The sequence below is a fragment of the Ursus arctos genome, unplaced genomic scaffold, assembly GCF_023065955.2.
Source record: "Ursus arctos isolate Adak ecotype North America unplaced genomic scaffold, UrsArc2.0 scaffold_9, whole genome shotgun sequence".
Lineage (NCBI taxonomy): Eukaryota > Metazoa > Chordata > Mammalia > Carnivora > Ursidae > Ursus > Ursus arctos.
The window spans coordinates 33,017,473-33,032,040 of NW_026623111.1; the positions used below are offsets into that span (position 1 = coordinate 33,017,473).

General features: G+C 41.4%; 1 protein-coding gene across 28 annotated transcripts in view; it reads left to right on the top strand.

The window, feature by feature from the left end:
* The window catches only part of LIMCH1 (LIM and calponin homology domains 1), a 320,176-nt gene that overhangs the window by 138,962 nt on the left and 166,646 nt on the right, over nucleotides 1-14,568 (top strand). For all 28 annotated transcript variants that reach the window (XM_026508806.4, XM_048212070.2, XM_048212069.2 and 25 more), the window contains one exon: nucleotides 9,959-10,028. In XM_026508806.4, the coding sequence (XP_026364591.3) occupies nucleotides 9,959-10,028 (70 nt within the window). The remainder of the gene's footprint in view (nucleotides 1-9,958; nucleotides 10,029-14,568) is intronic.

Sequence of the window (14,568 nt, forward strand, 5' to 3'; positions counted from 1 at the left end):
ACACAAAATGCATACACGTATACACACTCGCAACGCAATTTAAAAATTTTGCTTCGAGATGTTTCCAATGCTATCTAGAGGACTCATACCAAATGTCACATAGTGCATTTCTAGATGTACTAATATCATATTGTAATGTGCTGCTAATATTTTAGAACTTTACTGAAGAAAACGCCCTGTAGATTGATTATATTAATATTCTGTCTACTTCCAAAAAGATGTAAAGGAAATTTCAAAATGAAAACTAAAAATCACATTAATTAATCACATGAATTAACATCAAGCATCATGACCCTAGACATAGAAAGACCACGGAAATGAGGAAACTTTGTGGCCTAAATACTGCATTGTTTTTCTTCCCTTAAAGTTCCTTTTCTACAAGATGAGAAGGCTTTGCTTGTAGTCTGATTCCTCCCTGGCCAGAGTCCCTGACTTCCAGAACACACTCTCCATTCCTCTGAATAAGACTGCATTTTATATTTCTGCTGCACCTGCAGGAAAATAGAAAGTACACCGCCCAAGGGAAAATGACCATGGCCCCCTCCCCTGCACCCTTCCCATTGTGTGTCCTGTGGTACATCAGAAAGAACCCAGAGACTTTACTGTTTGCTTTGGGGCCAACCAGCTCCCACTTGTCCTTTAAAGAAGATCAGGGTGACTCCACTCATTTTCATCCCATCCCACGGACCAACAGAAAATGAATCAAATAGCAGTGATTGGTGGGAATGAACGAGAAGCCTGTCAGATGATCCTTGTATGGTATGGTTGCTTGAATCCAACTCTAGTCCTGGTGCTGAAAACCTGGTTCAGATGTGATTAACAACAACAACAAGAAAAATGCAAATTATCAATGGCCCTGAAGTCCATTGCAGTTTCAAAGCTGATGTTTTGGGTTTCCCAAGATTTTGCCATTGTTGCTCAGTTCATTATCACTTCACTCAGCAAACACAGACTGCAGCCCTCCCATGCATGGACCAGCCCTTACAGTAGAGATGGGGCTGCTGAGAGAACTAACCCTTTGCCCGATGGGAAGGTTGGACAATTTCTGTGATGTGTGATAAAAAACGGAAGCCAAAGAGCATTGGGATCTGGAGGTGGGAGATATAATCTCTACCTAGGAAATGGTTGAAGAAGAGGTCACATTTAAGCTGGGTTTTGAAAGATGAGTATGAGTTTGCCAAGCCACAAAGAGGTGGTGGTGGGGAGGCTTATGGTAATGGCAAGTCAGACAGAGAGAGCAGCGAACGCTTGAAATGCTCAGCAACATGAAGGGGCTTTGAGTACTCGGGGGAAATTGTGGCCAGAGACTAGGACAAGTTCAAGATGGGGCAGACTGAAGATGAAGGGCAGGTATCAGGTCAGTTTTCAAAAGACCAAGGATAGCGTGTTAAGGAGTTTCAATAGCATCCAGCAAGCAATAGGCAGCCAGCATAGTCTGTACAAAGGAGCAGTGGGGTTATGTTTGTTTTTTAGGAAATTACATCTGGTAACAGTGGCGACGTTTGATGGCTTTCTGCTGTGCACCAAACACATATTTGAATAAAATGCTTTGCCTCCTAAGGAGAAGCAGAGGTGTTCCCTACACTTGTCTTGCTCTGTCCATCCTTAGTTTACAACTACAACATATAGCCTGTGTTTCCAAAGTTCTCTTCCAAGTCACCGTGTAGAACATGGAAGTTTCCCTGTAGAACTAGTGTTCTTCACGGTCTTATGTGACTCATAGCATGTCTGAGATAGTGACCGTCCCACTGTAGAACCCAGTCCCTGGGGGCATCTGGTCTTAGCCCAGCACCTGGTGTGGGGTAAACGTTTCATACCAGTGTGTGGAATGAATAGGAAATCGATTCAGAATTCGAACTAGCTTTATTAGGACCTGACCTCCCCTTTATCGGATGGGAAAGGGCCTCTTCAGCTCTTGGCTTTTCCCCAACACTCCTGGGATGGCAAGAGAGGTAGGGAGATAGGAGTGACAGTTAAAGGATACCAGAACTTGGCAGGGAAACAGGGCTAGTGGCAGCTGTCTGTGGCGACAGCTGCCGTGTCACGGAGCTTGTCCTTGGAGTGTCTTACTGCCTTTCACTTGTCGGCATCCTCCCTTCCTCCCTCCCCGTCCCCAGCTCTAGAGACTACGCCCGCGTAGGCCTGCCCTCCAAAAGGACTCACATTAGCTCATTCCTCACTTCTGTCCTTTCATCTCTCCCAACTCTAGCCTCGCTCTAGCCACAGGCAGGAAGCTTGGGAGGAGAGGTGAGCAATGACTGACGTATCAGATTTCCATCTCTGGGGAGGGCTGGGGTCAAAACCTGCTTGGAGATGGTAATAGCAACTGCCATTTATCAAGTGTGTACTATACACGAGGCCTGTGCCAAGTGTATTATACACATTATTTCACACTCTCATGCCATGGCTAACAGGTATTATTTTCCCCATTTTACAGAGGAGGAAATTGAGGCTCATAGATACTGAATACTTAAATAGCTCGCCTAGTGAGTTGCAGAGTTGGGATTTGAACCCGTGTCTTTTTGTCTCTGGAGGCTATTATGACTCTTAGAATTTTGAGTGCCAATCCCGTAACTCTTGGTTCTGAGCCCTTCTTTCTAAAGAAGTGTGGAGAGCAAGGGCTGGCTGTTTATCTTGCTCAAGTCTGGCTACAGAAGCTTTCAGAGAAAAATCACAGCAATTTCATGTTCCCAGTTTTCTTTCCACCCTCCTGACAGTAAACCCAGCAATACCAGGTTTTAGTTATGCAAAAGAAATACTAATTACTATCATTTATCCATAATTACTACATAGCACACTCACGATTACACGTATCATTGCCTCTGTCAGGGTAACTTTAGTCTCCATTTTATTTGGTTATACTAAATGCTGTTCATGTATTGCCAGCTTTCACAGTTCGTTGATCACACATGTCGTCTTAAACTTGTGCCTTATAAAATCTGGGAGGATCTTGAGTGGGAGGCACAGTGGGGAAGGCAGTTTGAGGGGTAAGGAGCTTCATTACCAGGTGAAGGCATTTGGAGGGGCATCCTGTGGGCACTTGGGAGCCTAGAAATCACCGAGGGAGGGAAGCAGCATGGCCAAAGGCATGATTTAGAAGGGGGGTTAGTTTGGAGGTGGTGGGCAGATTGACTTAGGTGGTGAGACTGGCAGCTGGAGATTATTGAAATGCAGAAAGTAGAGCAGCATAGGAAAGCCCTTTTCCCAGATTTAGAAACTCGAGTTTATAATCCTAACTGCCACTTGCAAACTCTGACCTCAGACGTGTGCCTGGTTGCAGTTTTCTTATCTAGATTGATTTATTGGTTTTTCCGCCTCCTCTAGTCCCCAAACCCCGTAGTTTTCAGATGGCAGGAATGGCCATGCAAAGGTTGGACTGTGATAGAGGCTGAAAATGAATCAGAAGGAATCCAAGATACTCAGATAATTCAGGAGGTTCTCTTCCGTGCTTACAGATGATTTCATTAGTGTTGGTGTTTTAGCATCGAGCACAGGAGTGATATGTAAGAAGAGTTTTTCCCTAGCAAATGTGGGAAAGTAAAAATGGGTCCATTTGTTTATAGTGTCTCAAAGTTTAGCTCATGCCCTTCTAGCTGCCTTCCCAGCAAGCCCTAGGGGAAAGGATGTGTCCAGGTGTTCGATTTTGCATTTTAGGACAGGATTTTCTTGGGTACAGTTTGAGCAAAGTGGGGCCCCTTTTTACTGGAGGAAGACCTTCTGGAAAACTGTGATAGTTAAGGTAATGCTAGGCACCTTCATCTCAGTGATTCAGTACAATGGAAATGTACTTCTCACTCTTGTGTAGCTCAATTTTGGCAGCAGGGAAGAGTGGAGGTGACTTTGCTTCAGGCAGTGGTTCAAGGATCCCAGCTGGTAGAGACTCTGTCCTCAACACATGACTTCTCCCTCAGGTCATCCTTCGTGTCAACATCTAACCTGTAAGTGCAGAAGGAAAGGGAGAGTGGAGAGTTACTTGGGAGAAGTTTTAGGGGCAGACCTGGGTGTGATATGCACTACTCTGCCTACACCCCATTGGCCATATATAACTCTGAAAATTGCCAAGGAGGGTGGGAAATGAAGCCAGGGTGGGAAATGTGTGCTCAGGAGGGAAAAGAGATGAGTTTGGTGGGTTGTCTCTGTCACAGGAGCCGTGTCACTGCTGAGCCCTGCAATTCACAGTCAGTCCCAGCTTCTTGGAATTCCAAGACAAAGAACTTTAAAGCTCTTATGATCTCTTCTTTGAGTATGTGCAGGGCAGGTGGCTTAAATAGACCTACAGTTCACACGTTCTGGGTAATGCATAGCACCCCTCAAAGATTTGGTAGATATTAATGATGGCAGTTTACATTCCATCACTGTTGTGTTCATATGAAATTCTTGTTTGGTTCAGGTTTCACTTTTCCCTACATTTTAGTCCATTTTTCTTGACCTCAGAAGGCTTATTAACGTTCGTCCTTTTGCTGAAACAAGTCTAAAGAGAAATCTTAAAAAATGACATCTGTAACAGATTTATGGTCAAGGTTGAATTGATCTCATGCTTAGGTTCAAAAACAGTTGCCATGTTAGATTAAATGAAAGTGCATATACCTTCATTCAGGGTACATAGTCAAACCCAGAAAGTGATCAAGGAAACCACGTAGAAAAACACTATGGAACCAAATTAGAAGGGACACAAAGTAGGTAATTTTGTGATCATAGCTGCCTATTGCAGCTGTACAAACCAAGCTAATGAGACGGTGATGTAATCTCTTGTTGCAAAGAATAAAGTGATTTCCCAGGAGATTAAACATGAACTTCCAACCCTGAGCTCAAGGTCTAGATATCTCCTCTGCTCTCCCCCAAACTCTAGGATCATTATTAAACTTGAATTCATGAATCGAATGACTTGTAGAGTAAGCTGAATTTTGCAGTCCTTTTAAAATTTTGCCTTTAATGTTTCTGTCACAGTTCAATAACAAACTTCTCATTGGTTTAATTCCTAATGTCTGGCTGGTCTTGTAACGTATCCTTTGTAGGTATATCCTCAGTGCTGTGCCCCTTGCAGAGCTATTATATTGGCTGCTGAAAGAATCAGAATGAACCAGAAACTCTCCATCCCAGAATAGAGATTTGAGATTTTTCTTTTTAGTCGCAGATAGAAACACATTTCCTCGGTTTGTATTTTATGATCATTAAACAGTGGTTGAGAGGTTACCACAAGCTGGGTATTAGGTGTTACCAAGAGTTAATAAATGCAGCCTGTGGTCTAATCAGAACATCAGCATCATCCCTAGGTGTCTCAACAGTTGTTTCTTTAAGGAATCAAATCTTTAATCTTTAAAGAACTGTATTCCATAGAATCTGTGCGGAGCGTGTCTTTAATCAGTCTTCTCAAAAACTCAAGATGGCCCGTGCATTAGGTGGTGTGACAGTGAACTACATATGCTCACAATTCTGGTCTTCCTGTGGGTTTTAACTCTGTTAGTGAGCATGCCCCATGAGGGAGCAACCTGGGGTCTATCTTGTCTTCCTTTGTATCCCTGTACCCAGCTTCAGGCCAGAACATCATGCATGCTCCATAATTATTGGCTGAGTACGTGAAGGAACATATGGGATAGCCTTCCCTGAAATAGGTCACAGTGTGTTTCAGATTTAGAATGAGTTTAGTAGACACCATTTGATTTCTATCATATAAGAAACACATGTATTTTTGCTTGCCTTTAATGTCATTATCTTTTTCATAATTGAGGATTATCCCAGATCATGACTTACCTTCTTGTTTCTAGTCATTTCTTATCATACATGTATTAGGCAAGCTATACACATTTGTTGACTTGATTCATAAATGTGAGATTTTTGTCCAAAGGTAGCCAGAAAAAGAAAATAAGGAAAGTTTATCTTAGTCTTTGGCAGCTGGCTAATGGAAAAGTCGAAATTAAAATGACCTGAATTTACTTAGCTGAAAAGGGTATGCTTCATAGGCCATGTGGGTATGAACAGGCACATTTCCATTTACCAAATGCTAGAACACACATTGTCCCGTTGGCTCCCCACCACAGTCCTGGATGGAAGGTGAGGTTTTCAAAATCCCCATTTTGGGAATCCCCATCAAGGGAAAACGGAGACTTTGCTCAAGTGACTTCCCAGTGGCCCATGGCTAATGAGTGTTGAGTTTAGCTCTTAAAACCTAGACTCCTTATTCCAACTTCACTACACTTTCCTATTCACCAAGTGTTAAAGGTTTATTCTCTGTGTGTGTGTGTGTGTGTGTGTGTGTGTTGTACTTTGATGGCACACACTGAAGCTGGACTTTCTAAAGCACTAAGTTTCGGTATAAAATGACCAGCCTAGGACGTGAAGGCTGTCTTGGCTGCGCGGCGAACCAGCTGTGCGTGTCTCTGAGGGAGGTCTTCCCATCTGTCTGGGGCTGTCTTTCTTATTACAAAAATGGTGGACTGAATACATGACCTGTCTCTACAGGACAGGGTAGTTGGAGTCAGTGCATCTCAGAAGGTTCATGAATGTAAAATAACATCATCGCTCTAAAGCATGTCATTAATAAGTACTTTTTGAAAATGTTCGTATTTTAATTTACATAGGAAGATGATAGGGGTTTTTAGTAAAATTGCAAGTGAATACGCTTGACTCTTACCCATAGCTATGTTTTTTAACTTCTCATCTGTCTCCTAAGATGTGCAAGAAATGTCCTCAGTTTAATGCAAAATACAAAATAGGCAGGTGTTGGGCATTCCCTCAATGTCAATTCAGTGTAATCTTTTATTGTCGTGTACTGTAAACTGCGTGCGGGCCTGGAGCGATGTTTATACAAAAAAAAAAAAACAAACAAAGAAACATACAGCTGCCTTGATCTTGAAAGTATTCCAATTACTTAAGATCACTTTGGCTTTTTATTTTTAATTTGTGGTTAAACATTTTCACAGATATAGTTTCTTTGCTGCTCTTTTAATTAAGGTCCAGCATCGTAGTTGTTTTTGAAAAGCACCATGTGATAGGAAAGATTTCTGCCATCTAATTCTGCAAAGGATGACTGTAGTGAAGTATTTAAGACTGTTTAAAAAAACCTAAGCCTGGATAAAAGAGGACTTGGTGGAGTATCACTACAAAACTTATTAATACAAAGATGCCTTTTAAAGGAGGATTCTTAGTTTATAAATTCTTTAATAGGGTGTTTGTTATTCTTTCTGCTTTAGCTACTTAGCAACAAAGCTTGGGGATCTGCTAGCAATGGTATTCTATTTCATTAGAAAATTGAAAAGTATTAGAGAAAGTGTTTGATCTAAAATGTGATGCATTGAATTAGCATAAAATAAATGCTTACATGCAAATGTAGAGAAACATTTATAGAGAACTTATTACACACCAGGCTCTATGCTAGCCCCTTACGTATATTGTCACATTGAAGCCTCAGTGATGCCTATGCAGGTGGTACCATTTTATTTTTATATTACAGTCAAGGCTGAAGTTAAGGGGCTTGCCCTAAGTAATACCCCCAGTGGTTGGTGGAACTGGGCTTTGGATTCAGTAGGTTGGACTCCAGAGCCAATGCTCTCAGCCCCCTGCCAGCTCCATATCAGTCTGCAGTCCACAGCTGTTAAAAAGGACGGAGGTCCACATGTATCAGTGAGGCACACTCTCCAAGGCACGTTGTTCAGCCTCCAAGTAATAATGGTGAGCGGCAACACAAGGTGTAGGGCACTGCTTAGGATATGCTCCAGCTGTCCTTTTAAAAAAATTACATGTATCTTTATATCTTTTCTTTGGAAGGTCTTAAATGTTACCCTCAGGGAATAGTCTGGGGCCCTGGGGGACTGGGGTTACAATGAGACTTATGTCTTTTGAATCCTTTTGAATTCTCAATATGGTGCACAGATACTATTTTAAAATCCAGTTTAAAATGACACTGTTAAGAACTAGTGAAACAAGTAACATATCCTAAGCATTCATATATTTAAAAACTTGACTTTGGAGACATCATATCTGTCTGCTTATTTTAAAGCAGAAGATATGGGACATTAACACTGCCCAAGAGAGCGTGCTGATCCAGGAAACTTGGATGCTGGGTCTGATTATACCACTGATCAGCTCTGGAGAAGTTAGTCATTCATCATCATCAGGCTTCAATTTTCTAAGCTGTAAAATGAGGAGAGAACAAGTTGTCTTCCGACTTGAAAAACCAGTAATTCCAAAATAAGTGATAAAGAAGTGCTTTTTGAAAAAGATTAGGTTCCTGGTGAAAACTAAGTGGGTTCATGAAAAGAGTGCCGTCTTGGCTCTCAGTGGGCAAAGAGGTGCGTGTCTCCTCTGAGTGATACCTGTTGGTGGGAGTGTGTTGGAATTGCAGTGAAAGTTACCCAGAACAGACGATTGATCCTTGGTGCAAAACCAGTGTCCTGGCTGTCATAACCAGTGGGGCGATGGTTCTGAATTCATGAATACACGGTGTGTCAAAGTCAACTAGAAGCTGAACTCAGGACTAATTACCAAACTATTTCAATGAATCTTTTGTTACCGATTTGTAGAGATCCATCAAGCATAGGTTCTTCAGAATTTTCTGTAATTTTGGACTCCATGAACTCTTTTTTTTTTTTTAAGATTTTATTTATTTATTCGACAGAGATAGAGACAACCAGCGAGAGAGGGAACACAAGCAGGGGGAGTGGGAGAGGAAGAAGCAGGCTCATAGCGGAGGAGCCTGATGTGGGGCTCGATCCCAGAACGCCGGGATCACGCCCTGAGCCGAAGGCAGACGCTTAACCGCTGTGCCACCCAGGCGCCCCTGGACTCCATGAACTCTAACAGAAGTTGGCAAACTTATTCTGTAAAGAGCCAAATAGTAAAAATTGTATGCGTTGTGGGCCATATGTTCTGTCATAGTAACTCAACTCTGCTGCCACAAAAGCAGCAGTAGAGGGTCCATAAATGAATGGGTATGGCGTGCTCCAGTAAAACTTTATTTACAAAAACAGGCACTGGGCCCTATTTGGCCCATGGATCATAGTTTGCTGAACCCCGAGTTATAATAAACTCCTGCCCTAGGTTTCTCTTTGCACTGCATCCTGAGTTAAGGTACCTGATGGCCTTTCCTCTCTAATTCCCGAATATGGGAATAAATGCTTCCCTTCTGCAACCCCTTACCTTCCATTATTCCTTTCTGAATAACCTAGTTTGCAAATGCGACTTCCACCACATCACCCTGATGCCAACCCTATTTTCCTTTTACAGATTGCCTTCCTTGTTTCTTTTCACTCTGAACTATTTCCTGAAGACAAGGAGTTATAGTTGGTTGTGTTTTTTTCTTGCATTCCTTTGCTTATATTACCATTTTTACGTGATTTCAACCTTTACCCCCAAGATGTTGCGCTCACATATCTCCTGTACCTAGGGAATTGTGGTGAGCCTTATTTAGAATCTTTAAGATATGCTTGGTTAACCTCTCGCTAACCATATTCTTCCCTTTTTTAAGTGACGATCACCCACATTTAACAAGCCACTCTCAATGAGCAAAAGGGGTCTGGAGGTGGAATTAGTCTTGGCAAATTATTTGCAAAGACAGATGTTGGTCTCTGAACTTCATGCATTCCTGGAGAGACCCCTGCTTTGGCCAGGAGAATTGGGAACAGGCCTTGCCTGTAGTAATAGCTGGCTCCAGGCCTAGACAGTTCCCTCCTGACCTCGATCCAGCTCATATCCGTGTCCTTCCCCTTGACGCACCTCCCTGTCTCCATCCCTTCTCTCCCAGCATTTCTAAGTTCTAAAACTTCACCTGCTAGGACAAACTTGATGTTGGCAAAGCTCTCCACTTGTATGTGCAAAGGCTCATAGATGATTGAGATTTACTACATGCTTTAAATTCACTGCTTTTGCTATTCAGCAATTTAGCTGTAGCCCCGGATAAAGGTGATTTGCGTGATCCATCTTGCTTTATGTCTCACTTGACATTCTGCCTTTTTCATGACAGGTTGCTGAATGCTATAAAGCCAGGACTTGTTAAAAAGATCAATAGATTGCCTACCCCCATTGCGGGATTGGTGAGTATCCAGAATTAAGATTTATTTTCCAATATTCCTTTGCTCTAACCTAAGGGTCATGACAGTGCCATTTATTAGAGTTCTCCCCTGCAATATATATTCCACTTGAATGAGGATGCATTGAATCCATTAAACTGAGAGGTCACTTAAAAATGAAAGATCGCAGTTATGCCTAAATGGCATCTTAATCTTTGTTTGTATCTTTCCCATGAGTGATAAGGACTGTCTTTCTTAAAGAGGTGAATTTGTTTTGGGGTGAGAGGCTGATAATTAGGTTGACCCCAGGGGAGGAATGTGATTGTAATTATGGTTTTCTCATTTCAGTTTTTCACTGCATTCCCCAGGAAGGGAGGGGAGAGGAGGGAGAGAAAGAGAATTTCATGATTTACAAGCAGCACTTCCATCATAAATTGCCATTTTCAGCCTTAAAATCTACTTGTGCTTAAATACCACATTTGGAGACCAACTCTTCTGAAGACATAATGGACACTAAGGTGATCCTTATGTCATCTGGAGACTTGTTTCAGAAAAGCCCCTGCCCTTCTGAACCTATCCGTTTAAACAGACAAACCTTATGGGTTCACATGCGGTCAGGAACTGAATTTTTTAATGCGTTGATACATTTCATAATTACTGGCAACTCATGTTAATTATTTAGTTGATGTTGCCTTTTATGTAAAAAGGGGGGAAGTGGAAGATCAAGAAGACGAACATAGCTTAGTTCTGGAAGGAACGTGCACACATATACGTGTGCACAAAAAACTAAGGATGTATGTGGCCCGGTAAGGACTCACTGACTGTTTCTAGTGTGACCTCCTTCTCTGCATGTGGTTTGGCAGAAAACAATTAGAAAAATGTCAAGAATTTAGGCAGGCTCCTACATAGACCTTACTGAGTGTTGTCAGAAAGTTTCTTAGCCATATCAGGATGACTAATTGAAATTAGACGTACCCCCCCCCCAAAAGAGATTGTGTTTGAGAACTGTGAGGGTTATGGTAATAGGGTTACATGGTTTCAGCAAGTTGAAAAAAGTGGATTTTTTTTAATCCTAAGAATTGCTATTTCTGTGGATGCATTTTATTTCCCATACTGGTTAGTAGTAAGGTGGTAATTACTCATCAAAAATCCTTCTAATGTTTGTCAGAATCATGTAGCCAAGTAAGTTAACAGATGGATAGATAGATAAATTTGGAAGGAATGGATTTGAATCATTTTATAAAATAAATAATCTATATATCCATATTATATATTATATATAGTAATGTGTACATATATAATTTTAGAAGTTTTATGAAGTCCATTTCTTCCAAATGTTAAGGTCACAGTCTTAATGATGCTGACAAATATCTGTTTGGCCTCCAGCCTGTAGCCTCTCCTGACTGTTGGACTCTGGGATTTAATGTTATAGGAACGAAACGCACAGCATGAAGCCAAGGGAGGTCTCATTAAAATCTATGTAAACAGAAGCAAGCGGCCCAGAGTCCAGAAAAGGAGAAAAGGATTTTGAAACTTTAATTCAAATGTGAACCATAAATAATTCCAGTAAAATTATAGGTTTAGGACATGTGCATTGATCTTTATAGCATTTCTTATCATGGCTCAAATGTTATTCTTTACATATTGCCTCTGCTTTAGAGTAGGCAGGAATTTGATTCAAGAAAACAAGGGGCCCTGGGTGCTTTCTTTCCATTGCTATCCATGACTTTTATTTCTCTTCTTTTCTTTTCCATTTGAGTTACCTTTCCACTTTGTCCTTTCCATCATTTTGCCTCTTTCTTGCCCTTTTCCAAATAACACTTCCTCACTTACCTTCATTCTTTATCGCTTACATCTTCTTTACCAGTTTGCTATTGTGGTCGTTGTAATAAGAAATATATATTTGGTCTTTGTCCATTTCTAGCACAGTGCTCCTAAAACCCTCGGAATTTCCTAAGCAATAAGAGCCATGGGCACATCTTTGTAGTCATCTTTGGTCTTTTGTCATTGGTTCCTGAAATTGCTCCAGTTCCGTAAAGTGTGAAGGAGTGTCTTATTTTTCATAACAAGCCCCTTTCAACCACACCTGACTTTTTGTTAATGAGGTGACTTTTGGAAAGCCCCAAGGTTGGGGGCGGTTGGTTGCCAGGGGAACCAACCACGTGATTAGAGGGTTGGAACTTTCAGCACCACCCCCAAACTTCAGGGAAGGGAGAGGGCTGGAAATTGAGTTCAATCGCCAGTGGCCAATGGAGCCTCCATAAAAACCCAAAAGGACGGGGGCCTGGAGAGCTTCTAGGTTGCTGAACCTGCGGAGATTTGGGGACAGTGGCGGTCCCAGAAGCATGGGAGTTCTCTGCCCTTTCTCACATACTTTGCCCTATATACTTTTTCATGTGGCTATTCATCTGTATCCTTTATAATATCCTTTTTATAATAAACTGGTAAATATCAGTCCATGTTTCTCTGAGTTCTGTGAGCCACTCTAGCAAATTAATCAAGCCCAAGGAGGAGGTCATGGGAACCTCAGATTTACAGCCCATTGGTCAGAAGCACAGGTGACAGCCTGGCTTGGGATTGCTATCTGAAGTAGGGAGGGAAGCAAGTCTCATGGGACTGAGCCCTTAACCTGTGGGATCTGACATGATCTCCAGGTACCTAGTATCAGAATTGAGTTAATTGCGTGGTGATGTTGGAAACACACACAACAGAGTTACCCTCAGTCCCCCTGAAAATGCTTATCTAAGTGTAGTTAATTGCTACCCATTCATTAATGATTCCTGAAACTATAAATCTCGTCAAATGCTTTTCCTCTCCTACAATTACCTTCAAAACAACATTGCCAAAATCTAGTACAGTTGTTCGGGTCCTGGCAAGAAACAAAATGACCACCCTTCTCTCCTCCATTCCCCCATTCTGTTAATATTCTTCTAGATTCTCTCTTCAAATCTATTGTCTGATCTCTTTCTATACTCATGTTCTTGTCTATCTCCATGACTCCAACTCTTCATAGCGCCGACCCAAATCATCATTGCTCACCACATTTTTTTCTTCTGAATTCCAGACCTTTTATTCTGTTTATTGGACAGCTCCACATCAATGTCCTACCAGACTACAACTTAACATATTCAAATTAGACTTAAATGACCACTCCCACCTACCGATTTCCCAGTGCCAATAAAGGCATCATAGATGTACAGTTGCCTCAGTTCAGTTCTTAGAATTTGGCAACTTTCCTCAATCTGTCTGCTTGTCTGCATCTCCTTGGGCCCTAGACAAGACCTAGAGTAGGCCTCATCTCTTGCCTGGATTATTACAGTCAACCCACAGTTCCTCAAACATTATTCACTCTCATGTATAATGCCTTTGCTCATGATACTTCTTGTGAATATAATGCTTTCCCCCTGGACTCTTGACACAATCTCATTTATTTATCAAGACGCAGTGAAAAACTACTTCCTTTTGCAAGCCTGTAATGTTACATATGATCTTTTATCATAGAATGCAGTTAGCGTTTCTTAGTTTAGGAAAAATGACAATGTATTAGAGAGATAAAAGATAGTTCTGTTGAAATATGCTTTGGGGAGTAAGAGTTTGAGTAACTTTTGTTAACAATTTGAAATAGAAGGTGTGTAAATGGTTTAGTATTTATGTTAAGACATTGTAGCTTTAAACAGTTAATTGTCCATGATCAAAGTTACCAATATGGATAATGGGTACAAACAATGGAAGGTGTCTTAGTGATGCACTAAGAAGTCACAGCATCACCTTGATAGAATGTCCGCCAAAATATTTGGCCTGACTCCAACTCTGAGGGAACAATCAGACAAGTCCAATATGAGGGGACATACCATGAAGACACCTCCCCTCCCCAAAAGGCTAGAAAAATGGTTACAGATGAAAGGTGATTAAGGAGATTATGCCAAAGGACGTGTGATCCTTGATTGAGAAGGAGCAACTATGATAGACATTATTGGGACAACTGGAGGAATTTGAGTGCAGATTGAATATTAGATAATAATATTCTCTCAGTCTTGAACTTCCTGCATGTGATAACTATATTATCAAAGATAGTTGTGTACAAAGGGGGATACTCTTGATGTTAGGAGGTGCATAAGCTGGCCTATTTAGAGATGAAGTGTCACAGTGTGTATATTAATCCTCACATTGTTCAGCAAACAGGAGTCTGGTCTGTAATGTATAATTTTATATACACAAACACTGGAGAGAGAGAGACTAAAAGGAAGGAAAAGAGGAAGGGAAGTGTGGCAAAATGTTGGATCTAGAGAAAGGGTATACAGTTTTCATGGTACCGTTCTTGCAACTTTTTGGTAGGCTTGAAAATTTGCAATATAAAGAGTTGGAGATTAAAAGGCATTAGTTCTCTTATCTTTCCTTGAGGGGCTGGGGTGGGGAATTGAGTAAGCAGTAGATTTGAAGCTGGCAGAGACCAACTTGGGTCAGCAACGATTCAGTCTTTCATGTGAGTGTATTCTTCACATGGCATTTTCTTCCTCTTTTATTTGTGACAGTCAGGAAAGAGCCCACAGAGCCCCTCAAGTGC